The sequence below is a fragment of the Tachyglossus aculeatus genome, chromosome 22 (genome assembly GCF_015852505.1).
Source record: "Tachyglossus aculeatus isolate mTacAcu1 chromosome 22, mTacAcu1.pri, whole genome shotgun sequence".
NCBI classification, from domain to species: Eukaryota; Metazoa; Chordata; class Mammalia; order Monotremata; family Tachyglossidae; genus Tachyglossus; species Tachyglossus aculeatus.
The window spans coordinates 55,292,002-55,313,748 of NC_052087.1; the positions used below are offsets into that span (position 1 = coordinate 55,292,002).

General features: G+C 47.8%; 1 protein-coding gene across 1 annotated transcript in view; it reads left to right on the plus strand.

Moving 5' to 3' along the window:
- The first annotated feature begins 20,569 nt into the window (after positions 1-20,569).
- Positions 20,570-21,747, plus strand: part of LOC119944166 (mucin-5B-like) — a 110,352-nt gene continuing 109,174 nt past the window's right edge. The window contains exons 1-2 of the mRNA XM_038765384.1: positions 20,570-20,651; positions 20,997-21,068. Of these exons, the coding sequence (XP_038621312.1) occupies positions 20,570-20,651; positions 20,997-21,068 (154 nt within the window). The remainder of the gene's footprint in view (positions 20,652-20,996; positions 21,069-21,747) is intronic.

Here is a 21,747-nt window from a genome sequence, read left to right on the forward strand (position 1 = left end):
AAGCGCTTACTGTGTGCCAGGTGCTGTACTAAGTGCTGCGGGGGGGATACAAGCAAATCAGGTTGGACATAGCACTTAGTACAGTGCTTAGAACAGTGCTTGGCACATAGTAAGCGCTTAACAAATGCCATCATCATCATCATCATTAACAAATCCCATTGTTGGGTAGAGTTTGTCTAATAATGATAATAATAATAATGATAGCATTTATTAAGCACTTACTATGTGCAAAGCACCATTCTAAGCGCTGGGGAGGTTACAAGGTGATCAGGTTGTCCCATGGGGGGCTCACAGTCTTAATCCCTATTTTACAGATGAGGTAACTGAGGTGCAGAGAAGTTAAAGTGACTGAGCCCACTGTTGGGTAGGGACCATCTCTATATGTTGCCAACTTGTACTTCCCAAGCGCTTAGTACAGTGCTCTGCACCCAGTAAGCGCTCAATAAATACGATTGATTGATTGATTGCTCAAAGTCACACGGCTGACAAGTGGTGGAGCCAGGATTTGAACCCCTGACCTCTGACTCCAAAGCCCGGGCTCTTTCCGCTGAGCCACGCTGCTTCTCCAAGCGTGGAGAAGCTTGGATGGATCTAAGTAGTGGATGGATCGTAGTCTAATCACTCTAGTACAGTGACCGGCAAACAGCAAGTGCTTAACAAAGACCGTATTTATGATTATCATTAGGAGAGACTCACAGACCAGAACAGAAAGACAAAAGGCCGGCCTGGAGACCTCCAGAGACTCGACTTTCTCGGGGAGATGGAAGGCGGGAACGTGTGACAGAGGGAGGTGGATGGGACGGTGAAGACCCGAGGGCAGAAGGTCAGAGGGAGAGCCATCTGCCCACCCTCCCCGCCCCACCCTGAGGTTTCGGTCCAGACGTCATGAGGAAGGAGAGGCCCCCTCCCCGCCCAAGCAAACACCCACTGATCCAGAGGGGCCGGGGACAACAAGACAAACAGCCTCCACCCCACCGGGGCCCAAGCCTGTTGACATTAGCATGGAGGATGGGGTCCAAGACACGGGATCCTCCCTCCCTCTGACACGGCGTGGGCAGAGTGGGTAGAAATGAGGGTATCGCCTCAGGGCTGGGAGACCATTGGACTGGAGCTCCTAGGGTGCTTGGCAATCAGTCGACTAATCCTACCTCTGGTCTGGAACACCCTCCCTCCTCAAATCCACCAAACAATCACTCCCCCACTTCAAAGTCCTCCTGAGAGCTCACCTCCTCCAAGAGGCCTTCCCAGACTAAGCCCCCTTTTCCTCAGCTCCGTTTCCCTTCCGTGTCACCTCGGCTCACTCCCTTTGGTCTTCCCCTCCTCTCCCCACTTCACTGCACTTATGTCTACATATATAATAATAATAATAATAATAATGGCATTTGTTAAGCACTTACTATGTGCAAAGCACTGTTCTAAGTGCTGGATATGTATATTATATATATATTGTACTTTACAAGTGCTTAGTACAGTACTCTGCACACAGTAAGTGCTCAGTAAATATGATTGAATGAATGATGAAAATAATAATAATAATAATAGTAATGGTATTTGTTAAATGCTTACTACATGTCAAGTACAATATATACAATGTATAGATATATATATATGTATCTATAATTCTATTTATATTGATGCCTATTATCCGTAAGTCATTTATTTCTATTAACGTCTGTCTCCCCCTCTAGACTGTAAGCTTGTTGTGGGTAAGGAATGTGTCTGTTTATTGTTATATTGTACTCTCCCAAATGCTTAGTACAGTGCTCTGTACACAGTAAGCACTCAATAAATACCATTGACTGACTGACTGACAGTCCCTGCCCTCAAGGAGCTTCCAGTCTACTGTGTGCAGACCTCTGTACTGAGTGCTTGGGATAATAGAGTTAGCAGACACAATCCCTGCCTTGAGGAGTTTGCAGTCTACTGAGTGCTTGGTAGAGTAGAGGCTATAGTAGTAATAGTATTAATTAAGCACTTGCCCTGTGCAGAGCACTGTACTAAGCGCTGGGAAAGAATACACAGGGGAGAATTAGACATAATTCAATAGAATTGCTAGGTATGTTCCCAGTTCTGAAGGAGTTTATAATCCAGCAAGAGTGCTCGTATAATGCTTTGTACACAGAGGGTGCTCAAAAAATATCCTTATTGATTGATTGATTGGCAATGGGTCAATCCCCTTGGGGGGCTCTCTGGAATAGCTGAGAACTAACCCGTGTCGTCCCCCTGCCCTGAAGCCCCCATAGTTGACTGACAGACAAGCTAGAGACCATTTTCTGGGAGGAGTCAAGGGTATCGGATGGTCTGGGCTCCAGTCCACGGGGAGAATTAAGGATGGAGAGGGGAGAGTTGGGGCGTTGGCTGGTCCATATTGGGTCACTGGGGGAGAGTCAGGGATGGAGAAGGGAGAGTCAGGGGCATGGGATGGTCCATGCGGGGTCACCAGGGGAGAGTCAGAGATAGAAAGGGGAGAGTCAGGGGTGTGGGATGGTCAGAGCTGGGTCACTAGGGGAAAGTCAGGATGGAGAGGGGAGAGTCAGGAGATTCAGTGGTCTGTGCTGGGTGATTGGAGGAGAATCAGGGGTGTGGAATGGTCCATCACCATCCATACGGGCAGATGGTCAGAAAGACCCCCAACACACAGTTCCTCCCAGCATCCTGGGCCCTGTCAAAGAAGGTGTCTCTGGTTGGATGGGAGAGTGGGGCTGGGCCTAGAATGCGGGAAAAGGGGAGCGCCTTCCAGGAGAGAAGCAGCGTGGCTTAGTGGAAAGAGCCCAGACTTGGGTGTCAGAGGATGTGGGTTCTAATCTTGGCTAAGCCGCTTGTCTGTTGTATGACCTCGGGCAAGCCACTTAACTTCCCTGTGCCTCAGTTACCTCATCTGTAAAATGGGGATTAAGACTGTGAGCCCCGCATGGGGCAACCCGATTACCTCGTATCTACCCCAGTGCCTAGAACATAGTAAGCGCTTAACAAATTCCGTAATAATAATCTCACGGCCCGGAGGAGGGGCGGCATTGGCGTTGGAAAGAACAGTGGTCTGGCTGAGCACCAAAGGGAACTCAGGACTCAAGTCGTCCCGCCACACCCAGCCATGGGCCTCGATTAAAGGGTCAGGGAAATGGGGGGGATTGACACGTCTTCCCCAACCTGGCCAACCACCGCCCGGCCTCCCCCAACTCAGCGTGGCCTAGTGGATAGAACACAAGCCTGGGAGTCAGAAGGATCCGGGTTCTAATCCCGGCTCTGTCACTTGTCTGCTGTGTGACCTTGACAAGTCACTTCACTTCTCGGGGCCTCAGTTCCCTCATCTGTCAAATGGGGTTTAAGACTGTGAGCCCAATGTGGGGACAGGGACTGTGTCCAACCCAATTAACTTGTATCTATTCTGGCACTTAGAACAATGCCTGGTACAGAGTAAGCCCTTAACAAATACCATAATTACTATTATTATTATCATTATTATTCTCTGGACCTTGGTTCCTTCATTTGTCAAATGGGAATTAAGACTGTGAGCCCTCTATGGGGACAGGGACTGTGTCTACCCTGATTAGCTTGTATCTACCCCAGTGCTTAGAACAATTCCCAGCACATAGTAAGCTATTAACAAATACCACGATAATAATAATTATTATTATTACTATTATTCCCTGGGCCTCAGTTCCCTCATCTGTCAAAAGAGGATGAAGATTATGAGCCTCATGTGGGGATAGAGACTGCGTCCAAAACGATCATCTTGTATCTACGCGGCCGCTTAGAACAGCCCTTGACATGTAGTAAGCATTTAACAAATACCATTATTATTATTATTATCATTATTCATTCATTCAGTCGTATTTATTGAGCACTTACTGTGTGCAGAGTACTGTACTAAGTATTTGGAAGGTACAATTCAGCAACAAATAGAGACAATCCCTGTCTACAATGGACTGACAGTCTAGAAGGGGGGAGACAGACATGAAAACAAGTAAACAAGCATCAGTAGCATCATTATAAGTACATAGAATCATAGAGATGGACACATCATTAATAAAAGTAAATAGAATTCTAATTATCAACCTCGGGCTCCCCCCGCCCGGCTCTGGGTGCCCCCGGGGTCACCCGTTTCCCAGCCGCTGCAGGAGCGGCAGGCGGGAAGCCGGAAGCCCACGCCTTCTCCCCCTTCTCTATTCTTCTCTTTTCTCGCTTCTCTGAACTGTGAAGATGTAAACCTTCGTGAGCAAACACAATCCCCGGCTCCACATCGTTCCCAAACATCCGGCCTGTGTCTCAATCCCCCATCAAACAGGAACGTGGATGACCCCTCTGCCCTCGCCCCCACCCGGAGCACGGCTGGCAGGTGTCATTCCTGGGGCCGTGGAGGTGGGGAGGCCCAGCTCCTGAAGCTCGCTCTAGCCTATTTATTGAGCTCTCATTCATTCATTCAATAGTATTTCCATCGTATTTATTGAGCGCTTACTGCGTTCTGAGTACTGTGCTAAGCACTTGGAAAGTACGATTCGGCAATAGAGACAATCCCTACCCAACAATGGGTACCACGCACTGTACTAAGCTCTTGGGAGAGAGCGAATGTGACCGTTTAGTGTTACATTGCACTGTCTCAAGCACTTAGCACGGTCCTCTGTAAGTGCTCCGTAAATACAATTGAATAAATGAAGGAACAAAGGAGAGCGCTTAAACAAATACCATTATTATTATTGTTATTAAGGCTCACAGCAGACCAGTGGAAGAGCCAGAATTAGAACTCAGGTCCTTCGTCTCCCAGGCCCAGACTCTTTCCACTAAGCCATGCTGTTTTCCGTGTTTATTTTGTGACTATCTTCCCCACTGGATTGCATATTCCCTAGTAAGCAGTAAGCAGTAAGCAGATACATTCCCTGCCCACAATGAGCTTCCGTCTAGAGGAAACAGCCTGTTGGACTCTCTCCCCTCAGCAGTGTTGGAACAGTGGATGAGAGGAGAGGATCCTTTAAAAATAAATGGTATTTATTCAGCACTTACTATGTGCCAAGCACTGTTCTAAGCGCTGGGGTAGTTACAAGGTAATCAGGTTGTCCCACTTGGGGCTCACAGTCTTAATACCCATTTTCAATTGAAGGAACTGAGAAGTGAAGTAATAATGGTGGTATTTGTTAAGTGTTTACTAAGTGCCAGGCACTGTACTAAGTGCTGGGGAGGGTACAAGCAAACTAGATTGGATTCAGTCCCTGTCCCACGTGGGGCTCACAGTCTCGAGCCCCATTTTACAGATGAGAGAACTGAGGCCCAGCCAGAGAAGTAAAGTGACTTGCTAAAGTACACACAGCAAACAAGTAGCAGAGCCGGGATTAGAACCCATGACCCTCTGAGTCCCAGGCCTGTGCTCTATCCTCTATGCCATGCTGCTTCTCCCAAGGTCACACAGCAAACAAGTGGAGGTGGTGGCATTAGAACCCAGGTCCTTCTGATTCCCAGGCCTGGGTTCTAGCCACTAGGCCCACGCTGCTTCTTGATTTGGGTTCTTGATACAAAGAAAGATAATGAAAGAGGTCATTTATCTGGGGTTGGGGAGAGAGGGGTGTCTCCCTCATGTCTTACTTGGGAAATTCTAGGTCTCCCATTCCTTGGTCAGGGGGTAACTCACATCATCAGATACCCACAATAAAGGTCAACAGTCATCAGGAGGTCAAGCATTTAGGCTAGAAAAAGAAATGATAATAATAATAAGTGTGGTGTTTGCTAAGCACCTATTAGGTATCAAGTACTGTATTAAGCGCTGGGGTAGATACAAGATAATCAGGTCCCATTCATTCATTCATTCATTCATTCATTCATTCATTCATTCAATCGTATTTATTGAGTGCTTACTGTGTGCAGAGCACCGTGCTAAGTGCTTGGGAAGTACAAGTTGGCAACATATAGAGATGGTCCCTACCCAACAGCAGGCTCACAGTCTAGAAGGGGGAGACAGACAACAAAACAAAACATATTAACAAAATAAAATAAATAGAATAGTAAATATGTACAAGTAAAATGAATAGAGTAATAAATATGTACAAACATATACACAGGTGCTGTGGGGAAGGGAAGGAGATAGGGCAGGGGGGATGGGGATGGGGAGAGGAAGGAGGGGGCTCAGTCTGGGAAGGCCTCCTGGAGGAGGTGAGCTCTCAGGAGGGCTTTGAAGGGAGGAAGAGAGCTAGCTTGGTAGATGTGTGGAGGGAGGGCATTCCAGGCCAGGGGGAGGACGGGGTCCGGGGGTCGACGGCGGGATGGGCGAGAACGAGGCACAGTGAGGAGGTGAGCAGCGGCAGAGGAGCGGAGGGTGCGGGCTGGGATGGAGAAGGAAAGAAGGGAGGAGAGGAAGGAGGGGGCGAGGGGATGAACAGCCTTGAAGCTGAGAGTGAGGAGTTTCTGCCTGGTGCGTAGGTTGACTGGTAGCCACTGGAGATTTTTGAGGAGGGGAGTAACGTGCCCAGAGCGTTTCTGCACAGAGATGATCCGGGCAGCAGGTGAAGTATAGATTGAAGTGAGGACAGACAGGATGATGGGAGATCAGAGAGGAGGCTGATGCAGCCATCCAGTTGGGATAGGATGAGAGATAGTTTAAGCAGGAGGGAGAATGGGGATTAAGTCCCCATTTTGAAATTGAGTGAACCGAGGCACAGAGCTAGAGCGCAGGTTTGGGAATCCGAAGGTCATGGGTTCCGATCCATGCTCTGCCACTTGTCTATTGGGTGATCTTGGGCAAGTCACTTCACTTCTCTGTGCCTCGGTTACCTCATCTCTAAAATGGGGATTGAAACTGGGAGCCCCACGTGGGACAAGGACTGTGTCCAACTCGATTTGCTGATATCCACCCCAGCGTTTAGAACAGTGCCTGGCACATAGTAAGCACTTTAACAAATACCATTATTACTATTATTGTTATTATTATTGTTATTAAGGTCATGCAGCAGACAAGTGAAGCAGTGTGGCTTAATGAAAAGAGCATGGGTTTGGGGGTCAGAAGTCATGGGTTCTAATCCCAGCTCCATCATTTATCAGCCATGTGACTTTGGGCAATTCACTTAACTTCTCTGTGCCTCAGTGACCTCATCTGGAAAATGGGGATAAAGACTGTGAGCCCCATGTGGGACAACCTGATTACCTTGTATCTACCCGAGCGCTTAGAACAGTGCGTGGCACATAGTAAGCACTTTAACAAATACCATTATTACTATTATTGTTATTATTATTGTTATTAAGGTCATGCAGAAGACAAGTGAAGCAGTGTGGCTTAGTGAAAAGAGCATGGGTTTGGGGGGCAGAAGTCATGGGTTCTAATCCTGGCTCCACCATTTATCAGCCATGTGACTTTGGGCAAGTCACTTAACTTCTCTGTGCCTCAGTGACCTCATCTGGAAAATGGGATAAAGACTGTGAGCCCCATGTGGGGCAACCTGATTACCTTGTATCTACCCGAGCGCTTAGAACAGTGCGTGGCACATAGTAAGCGCTTAACACATATGACAATTACTCTTACAAGTAGCAGAGGCAGAATTAGAACCCAGGTCCTCCAACTCCCAGTCCCGGGCTCTTTCCACGAGGCCGTGTTGTTACCTGTGTTCATTTTGTGACCATCTCCTCCACTGGTTTGCCAATTCCTAGAAGTCAGGGATCGAACCATGTCTACGATTTTGACTGTCCTCTCCCCAGTGCTCTGCACATAGTAGGTGCTCGGTGCTCACTAATAATATTGATTTTATTTTGATATTTATATTTATTTTATTTTGTTAATATGTGTTGTTTAGTCGGCTGTCTTCCCCTTCTAGACTGTGAGCCCGCTATTGGGTAGGGACCGTCTCTATATGTTACCAACTTGTACTTCCCAAGCGCTTAGTACAGTGCTCTGCACACAGTAAGAGCTCAATAAATATGATTGAATGAATGAGTGAATGAGTGAATGAATGAACTGATAGGCTGATTGATTGATTGATTGATTGATTGATTGATTGAAAAGTGGTGTGAGAAGGGGTTTCCCACCCCATCCAGTGACCAGATGCCAGCTCTGGTCACCGGGTCCAGCTATGGCCCCTATTTCCGCTACAACTACTACTACTACTATTTTTATTGTTCTGTTGAGAAGCAGTGTGGCTCAGTGGAAAGAGCCCGGGCTTGGGAGTCAGAGTCATGGGTTCAAATCCCGGCTCCACTGCTTGTCAGCTGTGCTACTTTGGGCAAGTCACTTCACTTCTCTGTGCCTCAGTGACCTCATCTGTAAAATGGGGATTAAGATTGTGAGCCCCGTATGGGACAACCTGATCACCTTGTATCCTCCCCAGCGCTTAGAACAGTGCTTTGCACATAGTAAGCCTTAACAAATACCAAAATTATTATTATTATTATTGTCCTCTCCCAAGTGGTTAGTACAGTGTTTTGCCCAGATTAAGCACTCAATAAATACGACTGAATTGAATGAATGAATGATGCTACTGATGCCTGTTTACTAGTTTTGATGTCTATTCTCCCCCTTTCTAGACTGTGAGCTCGATGCAGGCAGGGATTGTCTCTCTTTGTTGATGAATTGTACTTTCCAAGCATTTAGTACAGTGCTCTGCACACAATAAGCGCTCAATAAATACAACTGAATGAATACTGCTGCTACAAGACCTATTACTACTATTATTACTAAATTTAATTTTAGACTATTAACTACTATTACCATTACTGCTACTACTACTACTACCCCTACTACTGCTGCTATTATTCCTGCTGCTACCACTTGCGTGGCTCAGTGGAAAAAGCCCGGTCTTGGGAGTCAGAGGTCATGGGTTCTAATCCCAGCTCCGCCATTTGTCATCTGTGTGACTCTGGGCAAGTCGCTTCATTTCTCTCTTCCTCAGTTAACCTCATCTGTAAAATGGGGATTAAGACTGTGAGCCCCACATGGGACAACCTGATTACCTTGTATCTACTCCAGTGCTTAGAAGAGTGCTTGGCACATAGTAAGCACTTAACAAATGCCATCATTCTTATTAATAATAATGGCATTTATCAAGCGCTTACTATGTGCAAAGCACTGTTCTAAGTGCTGGGGAGGTTACAAGGTGATCAGGTTGCCCCTCGTGGGGCTCACAGTCTTCATCCCCATTTTACAGATGAGGGAACTGAGGCATAGAGAAGTGAAGTGACTTGCCAAAAGTCACACAGCTGACAATTGGCAGAGCCGGGATTTGAACCCATGACTTCTGACTCTAAAGCCCAGGCTCTTTCCACTGAGCCACACTGCTTCTGTATTATTACTACTGCTGCTACTACTACTTCTACTACTGCTAATACTGTTATCCTACTGAAAGCTCACCTCCTCCAGGAGGCCTTCCCAGACTGAGTCCCCCTTTTCTTCTGCTCCTCCTTCCCTCCCCATCGCCCCTACTCCTTCCCTCTGCTCTCCCTCCCCTTGCCGCTCCACAGCACTTGTGTATGTATGTACATATTCATTATTCTATTTATTTTAATTATGTGTATATTTTGTTTTGTTGTCTGTCTCCCCCTTCTTGACTGTGAGCCCGTTGTTGGGTAGGGACCATCTCCATATGTTGCCAACTTGTACTTCCCAAGTGCTTAGTAGAGTGCTCTGCACACAGTAAGCGCTCAATAAATATGATTGAATGAATGAATGAATGAATCTATAATTCTATTGATTTATATTGATGCTATTGATGCCTGTCTACTTGTTTTGTTTTGTTTTGTTGCCTGACTCCCCCCCTTCTACACTGTGAGCCGTTTGTTGGGTAGGGATTGTCTCTGTTGCCAAAGTGTACTTTCCAAGTACTCAGTACAGTGCTGTGCACACAATAAGTGCTTAATAAATGCAATTGAATGAATGAATGAATGAATGAATACTGCTCAACTACTACTACCAGTCCTGCTACTACTACTGCTGCTATTACGGCTACTACTACCAAGGCTTCGGCTACTGAGAAGCAGCGTGGCTCAGTGGAAAAAGCATGGGCTTTGGGGTCAGAGGTCACAGGTTCAAATCCCGGCTCCGCCAATTGTCAGCTGTGTGACTTTGGGTAAGTCACTTAACTTCTCTGTGCCTCGGTTACCTCATCTGTAAAATGGAAATTAAGATTGTGAGCCCCCGTGGGATAACCTAATCACCTTGTAACCTCCCCAGTGCTTAGAACAGTGCTTTGCACATAGTCAGCACTTAATAAATGCCATTATTATTATTACAATTATTATTATTACAACTTGCCCAGAGCTTAGAATGGTGTTTGGCACAGAGTAAGCACTTAACAAATACCATCATTATCATTACTTGTCACCTTCCCCAAATAATAATAATAATAATAATGATGATGGCATTTATTAATTGCTTACGATGTGCAAAGCACTGTTCTAAGCGCTGGGGGGATACAAGGTGATCAGGTTGTCCCACACGGGGCTCACAGTCTTCATCCCCCTTTTACAGATGAGGGAACTGAGGCCCAGAGAAGTGAAGTGGCTTGCCCAAAGTCACACAGCTGACAAATGGCGGAGCTGGGATTTGAACCCATGACCTCTGACTCCAAAGCCCAAATATCTGCCCACAACAGGTACATTTGCGTACCTGAGTACCTAGGCACTGTGCTGTCCTTAGAGGAGGTGTCCAGTCCAGGACACTATCAGCCCACCAATCAACTAATCAGCCAACCAACGGTAACTCCCAACTCAATGGTATCCACCCAACTCAACCAACCGATTTATTACTCTATTTAGTTTACTTGTATATATTTACCATTCTATTTATTTTGTTAATGATGTGCATCTAGCTTTATTTCTATTTATTCTGATGACTTGACACCCGTCCACATGTTTTGTTTTGTTGTCTGTCTCCCCCTTCTAGACTGCGAGCCCGTTGTTGGGTAGGGACCGTCTCTAGATGTTGCCAACTTGTAATTCCCAAGCGCTTAGTACAGTGCTCTGCACACAGTAAGCACTTAATAAATACGGTTGAATGAATGAATGAACCAATGGTAACCACTCTGCTCAACCGAACAACCAACAGCCGGCACCCAACTCAACCAACCAGTGGTACCCACCCTACTTAACCAACAATGGTACCCACCCGACTCAACTAACCAACCAACTGTTCCAAGATGACCCAGTGACACCAACTAACCAACCAACGGTGTCCACCCAACACAAGCAACCAGTGGTACCCACCCCACTCAAAGAACCAACCAATACCATCTACACAACTCAACCAGCGGTACACATACAACCCAACCAACCAATGATAATCACCCTACTTAACCAACCAATGATACCCACCCAACTCAGCCAACTAATCAATGGTACCCACCCTACATAACCAACAATTGTTACCCATCCAACTCAGCCAACAAACCAATGGCACCCATCCTGCCCAGTCAATCAACCAAGGGAACCGTCCCGCAGCTCAACCAACCAACCAATGCTACCCACCCAACTCAACCAACCGCCTAATCAATGATACCCAAATAACTCAACTAATTAACCACTGGCACCCTCCGCCTCAACTCTCCGAAGCCTTTCCCACATTCACTGCAGTCATGGTGATGACTCAGAGATGCTTCTTTCCAAGAAGATTCTACCTTCCCAGCCCACGGCCTCAAACCCTACAGGCCCATGGGCCTGTGCTTATTTGCACGACTGTGTCACTATTTCCCATGCTCCCCCCAGACTTCTTTGGAATGACAGTTTAAAATCCCTAGCCCGGAACTATGCCCTGGGAGTCTGTGAAGCTCTGCGTATTCTCCTTCCTGGTATATTATTTTTCCCTTCTCTGCCCTCCCCTCCCACCCGCCCCTGCCCCTGGAAATCAAACAAGTCTCCTCCCCCAATGTAAACCGTCCAGTCTCGGAAAGCAAAGATTCTCTCCCTGGGGGTAGCCTCCTTGCCCTCCTCCTCCGGGCACCACCCTCCCGGACCCCAGGTGGGGAGGGGGGAGGCATGGGAGGGAAGCCGGGACCTCCAGCTATATAAACCCAACGGAGCCCGGGGCAGCCGTGCCACTCTTCCTTGGCCCAGCCTGGCACGGAGTTCCACGAGTAGGATGGGCACGGGAAGGGGGCCGGGTGTTTCGCTGTGGACCCTGGCTATCGTGGTCTGTGCCTCGCACCTGGCAGGTAAGACTTGCGCCCATCCCTCTCCATCATGGGGATCTTGTAGACCCCCAGCCGCCCCCCACCTCATCGCTCCTAACCCAGCATCCTGGCACCTTGGCTGATCTCCCCTTCCTGTAGAGACCTCCCACTGGGAATGCAGGCCCAGGGGCCCCAGGGATCCATGCTTTTCCATTGGGCAGGCTATTCCCTGTCTGTCGGTGCGTCGGACAATTCGTGGACATCGAAACCAGGCGTCCGCTGACTCCCACCATTCCAGGCTCTAGAAGAAGAAGAAGCCAGACCTGGGGAGGGGGCCAACCGGGGGGGGGAATGTCTCTCATCTCTGCAGTCAGCATGGAAGAGACTGAAACCAAACCGAATGAGCCGGGGCTCTCCCATCCTGTCCACCCCAACCGAGGTGACTCAGGGCGGGAGAGAGCTTTCCATGGTATTTATGGGGCACTCAATATGTGCCGCTTTTCTGCTTGTGTGACCTCGGACAAGTCGCTTCACTTCTCTGTTCCTCAGTTCCCTCATCTACAAAATGGGGGATTAAGGCTGTAAGCCCCAGTTGGGACATGGACAGTGTCCAACCTGATTAGCTCGTAGCTACCCCAGCACTTAGTACAGTGCCTGGAACATAATAAGAGCTTAACAAATACCAAAAACAAAAATGTGTTGAGCGTAGTGGAAGAAGACAGCCCCTATCCCGTGGTCTAAGAGGCAAGGAGAGGAGGGCTCTTTTCCCCTTCTTAGGCTGAGCCTTCTCTAGTCTATAAGATCAATCAATCAATCAATCGTATTTATTGAGTGCTTACTTTGTGCAGAGCACTGTACTAAGCGCTTGGGAAGTACAAGTTGGCAACATATAGAGACAGTCCCTAAAGATCATTGTAGGCAGGGATTGCATTTGTTTGTTGTTGTATTGTACTCTGTCAAGCACTTAGTTCAGTTCTCTGCACACAATCAGCACTCAATAAATACAATCGAATGAATGACTTTGGGCAAGTCACTTCACTTCACTGTGCCTCAGTGACCTCATCTGTAAAATGGGGATGAAGACTGTGAGCCCCACGCGGGACAACCAGATTACCTTGTATCTACCCCAGCATTTAGAACAATGCTTGGCATGTAGTAAGCACTTAACAAATACCATCATTATCATTTGTAGCAATAGCAGTAGCAGTAGTCGTTGTAGTAGTAGTTTAGCAGGAGCAGCAGCTGTTGTAGTAGAAGAAGCAGCGTGGCTTCGTGGAAAGAGCCCAGGCTTGGAAGTTGGAGGACGTGTATCCTAATCCCAGCTCCACCACTTATCAGCTGTGTGACTTTGGGCAAGTCACTTAACGTCTCTGTGCCTCAGTGACCTCATCTGTCACATGGGGATTAAGACTGTGAGCCCCATGTGGGACAACCTGATCACCTTGTATCTCTCCAGAGATTAGAACAGTGCTTGGCACAGAGAAAGTGCTTTACAAATACCATTATTATGAATAATAATAATATAATTAGTAGCAGGAGTAGTAGCAGTGGTAGTAGTAATAGTAGTAGCAGTGGCAGTCATAGTATCAGCAGTAGCAACAACTTTAGCAGTTGTGGTAATAATAATAATAATAATAATAATGACATTTATTAAGCACTTTGTGCAAAGCACTGTTCTAAGCACTGGGGAGGTTACAAGGTGATCAGGTTGTCCCACGGGGGGGCTCACAATCTTAATCCCTGTTTTACAGACGAGGTGACTGAGGCACAGAGAAGTTAAGTGATTTGCCCAGAGTCACACAGCTGACAATTGGCGGAACCAGGATTCGAACCCATGAACTCTGACACCAAAGCCCGTGCTCTTTCCACTGAGCCACGCTGCTTCCCTAGTAGCAGTAGCAGTAGTAGTAGTAGCAATAATGTGATCATAATAATGGTATTTGTTAAGCGCTTACTATGTGCCAAGCACTGTTGTAAACACTGGGGTAGATACAAGGTAGTCAGGTTGCCCGACATGGGGATCACAGTCTCAATCCTCATTTTTCAGATGAGGTAACTGAGGCACAGAGAAATGAAGTGGCTTGCCCAAAGTCACACAGCAGACAAGTGGCAGAGCCGGGATTAGAACCCACATCCTCTGACTCCCAAGCCCATGCTCTTTCCACTAAGCCATGCTGCTTCATGTATGAGTACTGTCTCTATATGTTGCCAACTTGTACTTCCCAAGTGTTTAGTACAGTGTTCTGCACACAGTAAGCGCTCAATAAATACGATTGAATGAATGAATGAATGAATGAATGAGTAGTAGTGTGGCCTACTGGCTAGAGCCCAGGCCTGAGAGTCAGAAGGACCTGGGTTCTAATCTCAGCTCTGCCACTTGTCAACTGTGTGACTTTGGGCAAGTCACTTAACTTCTCTGGGCCTCAGTTCCCTCATCTGTAAAATGGGGATGAAGACTGTGAGCCCCACGTGGGACAACCTGATTACCTTGTATCTACCCCAGCGCTTAGAACAGTGCTTTGCACATAATAAGCGCTTAACAAACACCAACATTATTATTATTATTATTATTCTCTGTACCTCGGTTCCTTCATCTGGAAAATGGGGATGAAGACTGTGAGCCCACTGTTGGGTAGGGACCATCTCTATATGTTGCCAACTTGTACTTCCCAAGCGCGTAGTACAGTGCTCTGCACACAGTAAGTGCTCAATAAATATGATTGATTGATTGATTGATTGACTGTGAGCCCCACATGGGACAACCTGATTACCTCTGTCTCTCCAGCACTTAGAACAGCGCTTGGCATTTGGTAAGCACTTAACAAATACCATTATTATTATTAATAATAATTATTATTAGCAGCAGCAGTAGCATTTATTGAGCAACCACTTGGGAAGGCCAGAACAGCAACGGGGAGACACAGATGCGGGAATATTTAAGCATGGTGAGGTCCATCTGAATCAGCCCCTGGCAGACACCCATGGGCCCCCAGGATGGTAGACTCGAGTTCTCTCTGCGAGGAGAAGTCAATCAATCAATCAATCAATCGTATTTATTGAGCGCTTACTGTGTGCAGAGCACTGTACTAAGCGCTTGGGAAGTACAAGTTGGCAACATATAGAGACAGTTCCTACCCAACAGTGGGCTCAAAGTCTAAAAGTCGGGCCCCGGAACAACTCACCTGCCTCAGAGAACGTGGCACCACCCCCAGGCCCGTCCTGGGGGGCCCGGGGACATCCGACCAGCTCCGCCACTTATCTGCGGTGTGATCTTGGACAAGTCACTTCAATTCTCAGTTGCCCCATCCATACAAGGGGGACAAAGACTGGGAGCCCCATGTGGGGAAGGGACCATATCCAAATTGATTCACTTGCATTTACCCCTGTGCTTAGAACAGTGACCGGCACCCAGTAAGCGCTTAAGTACCATAATTATTATTTTTAGGAGCGTCAAGCATTGGGGCCAGCCCCAGGAAAGGGATGGTTCGTCACCCATGGCAGGCCCCGGCCTCCCGCCAGAAAATCCATTTGCGCCCGGGCCCGGGTATGGCTTAGGACAAGGCAGGCTTAGCCGGGGGGAAACTCAATAAGGTCTTTTATAACCACACGACTCTCACATTCCTAGTTTCCTCCTCTGGGAGATTCATGGCAAGCGGGAAGTGTTTTTTGTTCACGTACCAACTTAGCCCTCTCTGGCTGCGTTAGTCGCTCAGTTACTTCTGCTATTGTTTCGGCGCTCACTAGATGCCGAGCGCTGTTCTGCCGAACCCTTTCCTCCTACTCGAAGAGCAGCACAATTCCCTGGCCAATGGCCCCAGAGCTCGGAAACACAGGCACGTTGCTTCCAGCAGAGAAGAATCACGGCCTAGTGGATAGAGCCCGGTCCTAGGAGTCAGAAGGATCTGAGTTCTAATCCTGGCTCTGCCACTTGTCTGCTGTGTGACCTTGGATGAGTCACTTCACTTCTCCGTTGCCTCAACTGTAAATGGGGATTCAATATCCATTCTCCCTCTTACTTGACTGAGAGCCCCATGTGGGAAAATGGATTGTGTCCCACTTTATTAACTTGATTGCACCCCAGGCCTTAGTACAGTGCCTGGTACATAGTAAGCACTTAACAAATACCATAAAAAGTCGGGCTGGGAAACTAATTATAATAATAATAATTGTGGTATTTTTGTGGTATTTGTTAGGCGCTTACTAGGTGTCAGGTACTGTACTCAGCACTGAAGTGGATACAAGTAAATCGGGTTGGGCACAGTCCCTGTCCCACGTGGGGCTCAGTTCACAGTCTTCATCCCTATTTTACAGATGGGGGAACTGAGGCCCAGAGAAATAAAGTGCCTTGCCCAAGGCGAGGGCCAGGGCAGTGTGAGGTAGCCAATGGAATAACCGAACATGCCATTTCACGGTGAATATTAATAACTGTGGTATCTGTTAAGCATTTACTATGTGCCAAGCACTCTTCTAAGCGCTGGGTTAGATACAAGCTAATCAGACTGGACACAGTCCCTGTCCCACATGGGGCTCACGGTCTTGAGTCCCATTTTACAGGTGAGGGAACTGAGGCCCAGAGAAGTGAAGTGATTTGCCCAAGGTCACACAGCAGACGTGTGGCAGAGCCGGGATTAGAACCCATGTCCTGTGACTCCCAGGGCCAGGCTCTTTCCTTTCCAAGAGGCCACGTCACTGGATCGGGCAGGGGAGCGCAAGGTGGCCAATAGATAGCTAGCTAGGGAAATAGGACTAGTTCAGAGGTCTCCTACTTGGAAGATGGTTACCTTCCCACAGTCTTGTCTTTAGCTTCGCCCTGTAACCTTTGACCCTAGGAGAAGGGTCTCGGCACATTAAGATGTTGACCCAAGCTGCATAAAATGGCTCCCAAGGGAAGAATTGTAGCTGTTAATAATTGTGGCATTAGTAAGGTGCTTGTTATGTGTTATATAATTATAATTCTATGTATTGTACTAATGATGTATATATATGATAATAATAATGATGGTATTTGTTAAGCAATTACTATGTGCCAAGCACTGTTCTAAGCATTGGGGAGGTTACAAGGTGATCAGGTTGTCCCACGGGGGGCTCACAGTCTTAATCCCCATTTGACAGATGAGGGAACTGAGGCACAGAGAAGTGAAGTGACTTACCCAAAGTCACACAGCTGACAGTTGGCGAAGCCGGGATTTGAACCCATGACCTCTGACTCCAAAGCTTGCGCTCTTTCCACTGAGCCATGCTTCTTCTCCTTCATATAATTCTATTTATTTATAATGTTGCTATGGATGCCTGTTTACTTGTTTCGATGTTTGTCTCATTCATTCATTCATTCATTCAATTGTATTTACTGAGTGCTTACTGTGTGCACAGCACTATACTAAGCACTTGGGAAGTACAAGTTGGTAACATATAGAGACGGTCCCTACCCAACAATGGGCTCCCAGTCTAGAAGGGGGAGACAGACAACAAAACATGTAGACAGGTGTCAAAGTCATCAGAACAAATAGAATTAAAGCTAAATACACATCATTAACAAAATAAATAGTATAGTCAATATGTACAAGTAAAGCAAATAGAGTAATAGAGTCTCCCTCCCTCCCCCACCTTCTAGACTGTGAGCTCTTTGTGGGCTGGTATTGCTTCTATTTGTTGCTGAATTGTACTTCCCAAGTGCTTAGTACAGTGCTCTGCACACAGTAAGCGCTCAATAAATAAGAATGAATGAATGAATGATTGTGTCAAGCACTCTACAAACTGATGCTCTGGCTTAGATACAAGACACAGTCCCTGTCCAACCTGAGGCCCATAGTCTAGGCAGAGGGACAACAGGTATTTAATCCTTATTTTACATCTGAGGAAACTGAGGCAGAGAGCAGGGTACTGACTTGCTGGGTGAGAATATCGTCCTCTCCCAAGCGCTTAGTACAGCACCCTGCATACAGTAAGTGCTGAATTCACTCATTCAATCATATTTATTGAGCGTTTACTGTGTGCAGAGCACTGAACTAAGCACTTGGAGAGTACAATTCGGCGAAAAATAGAGACAATCCCAACTCAACGATGGGCTCACAGGCTAGAGTAAATACGATTGAACGAATTGAATGAATGAATGAAAGTGATTTATATGTGATCCACTTAAGATCCTTGGCAGAGGCTCCGCTGAGACAGACCGTTGCTCCACCCAGCCCGAGGCTAGCTCTCTGACGGCAAGCCCAAAAGATTTATTAATGAACCCTTCACCGGCATCCAAATCTATGAATCAAACAACCTTGTATTTCCTCTAATAATCCATCACAGACCTATTGTCCACATTTTGATTCAACCCTTCTCTGGGGTACCCCCACCCGCAACTCTCCCCTCTCCATCCCTGATTCTCCCTGCTGACCCAACATGAGCTGTTATAAACTCCCGACTCTCCCCTCTATTTCCCTGACACTCTCCCAACCCATCCCACCTTGTCACTCATCCTTAATCGGTCCAAACGCCTCTGAAATTCAATGATGATAGCCATCACAATTTCCTGCGGCCGACTGAAGGGGGGAGATCAGATTCCACACACTGACCCTCAGCCGAGTGAAGAAGAGTCCCCCATATTCATTCATTCGATCATATTTATCGAGCACTTACTGCATGCAGAGCGCTGTATTAAGCACTTGGGAGAGTACAATACGACAATAAACGGGCCCACTCCCTGCCCACAATGGGCTCATTGCTGAACTAGACTGTAGGATCATTGTGGGCAGGGAATGTGTCTTTTTATTGCTCTATCGGACTCTCCCAGGTGCTTAGTACAGTGCTTTGCACACAGGAAGCGCTCGATAAATACAACTGAATGAATGGACGAACCTCGCATTTCCACCTTGGACGGGGGCCCCTTGGCCCCGGGGCTGCAGGTTTCGAGGAAGAAGATTTGGTGCTTGCACACTGTGAGCAGGAAGGAACCCATTCCGGAACATCAGCAGGGGTGGTCCCAGGGCTGGGACTCTGGAAAATAAAGATACAATTCTTACTCCTCCGTGGCTCTGGCCGTCATCCAAGCTTAGGTCTTTATTCATTCATTCAAATGTATTTATTAAGCGCTTATTGCTTGCAGGGCGCTATAATAAGCGCTTAGGAAAGTACAATACAACAATAAGCAGTGACGTTCCCTGCCCACAATGAGCTCACAGTCTAGTGGGGGGTAGACAGATGTCAATACAAAAAAATAAAATTCCATCGCCCCATTCTGTTTCAATCACTGTGGACAACAATAAGCGGTGACGTTCCCTGCCCACAATGAGCTCATAGTCTAGAGGGGGGTAGACGGATGTCAATACAAAAAAATAAAATTCCATCGCCCCATTCCGTTTCAATCACTGTGGGAGTCTCAACTCTGCAAAAAAAATGAAAGATGGTGGGTTTCTGAGTGGAAACTGGGTGAATATTTAACATCTTAATCAAGGCTTACTCTCTCGAGTGCTCAGTACAGTGCTCTGCACTAAGTGGATCTTAAGGTCTTAGAGAGTGGGGATCTTGTCTAACTAATGCTATTGGATTCACCCAAGCACTCAGCAGTGTTCTCCACAAACAGATGATTTTAAGTTCCCCTTAAGCACTGTGATAGCCACCCCTTGCCCAGCCCCACTTCCATTATGTACATATCCATCCCTAATTTACTTTTAATCTGTTTCCCCATTTTATCTGTAAACTTGTTGTGGGCAGGACCCACGATGAGTCTAACTATTCTTCAGTATTGTACTCTCCCTAGCCCTTGGTCCAGTGTGCTGCACACAGTAAGAGCTCCTTTGATTGAGTGATTGACTGAATGCAAGATTGGTGTCTATCAGTTGAATTGTGTCTATCAACTGGCCTAGTGGATAGAGCCCGGGCCTGGGATCCAGAAGGACCTGGGTTTTTTTTTTTTTTATTAAAACATTTATTAAGTGCTTACAATGTGCAAAGCACTGTTCTAAGCGCTGGAGAGGTTACAAGGTGATCAGGTTGTCCCATGTGGGGCTCACAGTCTTAATTCCCATTTTACAGATGAGGTAACTGAGGCACAGAGAAGTTGTGACTTGCCCAGAGTCACATAGCTGACAATTGGCAGGGCTGAGATTTGAGCCCATGACCTCTGTCTCCAAAGCCTGTGCTCTTTCCATTGAGCCACGCTGCTTCTAACTCTACTTCCACCACTCATCTGCTCCGTGACCCTGGGCAAGTCACTTCACTTCCCCGTGCCTCAGTTCCCTCATCTTTAAACTGGGGTTGAAGACGTTTAACCCCCTGTGGGACAGGGACTGTGTCCAACTTATTTACTTTGTATCTACCCCAGAGCTTAGAACAGTGCCTGGCTCATAGCAAGTACTTAACGAATGCCGTAAGAAAAGGAGGTCTTTTCCCTTCCTGCCGGACAACTGGGTGGGTCTCTTGGTGGGTGGCCCCAGGAGAGAGGGGCTGGGGGCCGCCCTCACCTCGACCTCCCTTCTCGCTCCCCAGAACCCCAGAATGCAACCACAACGATGGGGACGATGGGGGTCACAGGCGGTGGAATCACGTTCATTGTGGGGGATCCGGATCGAGTGACCCGTGGGGACCCAGAAGGTGAGGAGTCGGTCTCCTGGGAGGGGGACGGGGTGGTATCGGATCCTCTGGGTGAACTCTCCCTTCCCACTGGCCCCCCATCCCATACCGGGCCAGAGGCTGGAAACCCGACCCGGCCTGGGCCCTGGGAGGGAACTGACGGTTCCCTGATGTTGGCACCTCTTTGGGATTAGATGCCCAACAGGGAAGGAGAGGGAGGAAGGGAGAGGGAGAGGCAGAGACAGGGAAGGAGAAGGAGGGAGGGAGATGGAGGGAGTAGCAGGGGGGTAGGGGTCAGTGCCCAGGCCAGATCCTGGGGTCAGAGTGGCCATGCAAGGACTCAACAGCTGCGACCTTTCTCTTCAGCCTCCTCGACGCTGCCCCTTGGCCAGAGGGTGAACCTGATCGAGCCAGTGACCATCTTTCCCATGAGCAGAGGTGGGTTATTAGGCCGAGAGCGGTTGGGAGATGGAGGGAGAGTGCAGAGAGCAGGAGAGACAGCAGGCTGGACCAGGGGACAGAAGACAGGATGAGCTGACTGCTAGGAAAACCGGGACATGGACAGGGGAGGAAGCATATCAGCCTAGGCCCAGCACCGTTTCTGGGGCAGATCCACGGTCCAGGCAGCCTGGGACTTGGTCTCTGACGGGGCCACTGGACTGCTCGAAGGAACTGTTACTAGACTCCCTCATACTTAAGGATGGACCATCCCACACCCATGACTCTCCCCTCTCCATTCCTGACTCTCCCTAGTGACCCAGCTCAGACCATCCAACATCGCAAATTCTCCCCTCTCCATCCCTGACTCTCCCTAGTGACACAGCCTGGACCATCCAACATCCCTGATTCTCTCCTCTCCATTTTTGACTCTTCCCCCATGACAAGCAAAGAGCATCCAACATTCCTGACTCTCTCCTCTCCATTCCTGACTCTCCCCCAGTGACCCAGCATGGACCATCCAACACCCCTATCTTTCCCTCTCCGTCCCTGACCCTCCGTAGTGATTCAACCCAGGCCATCCAACATCCCTGAATTTCCCCAGTGACCCAGCATGGACCGTCCAACACCTCTGACTCTCCCTTCTCCATCCCTGACCCCCCAGTGACCCATCACAGAT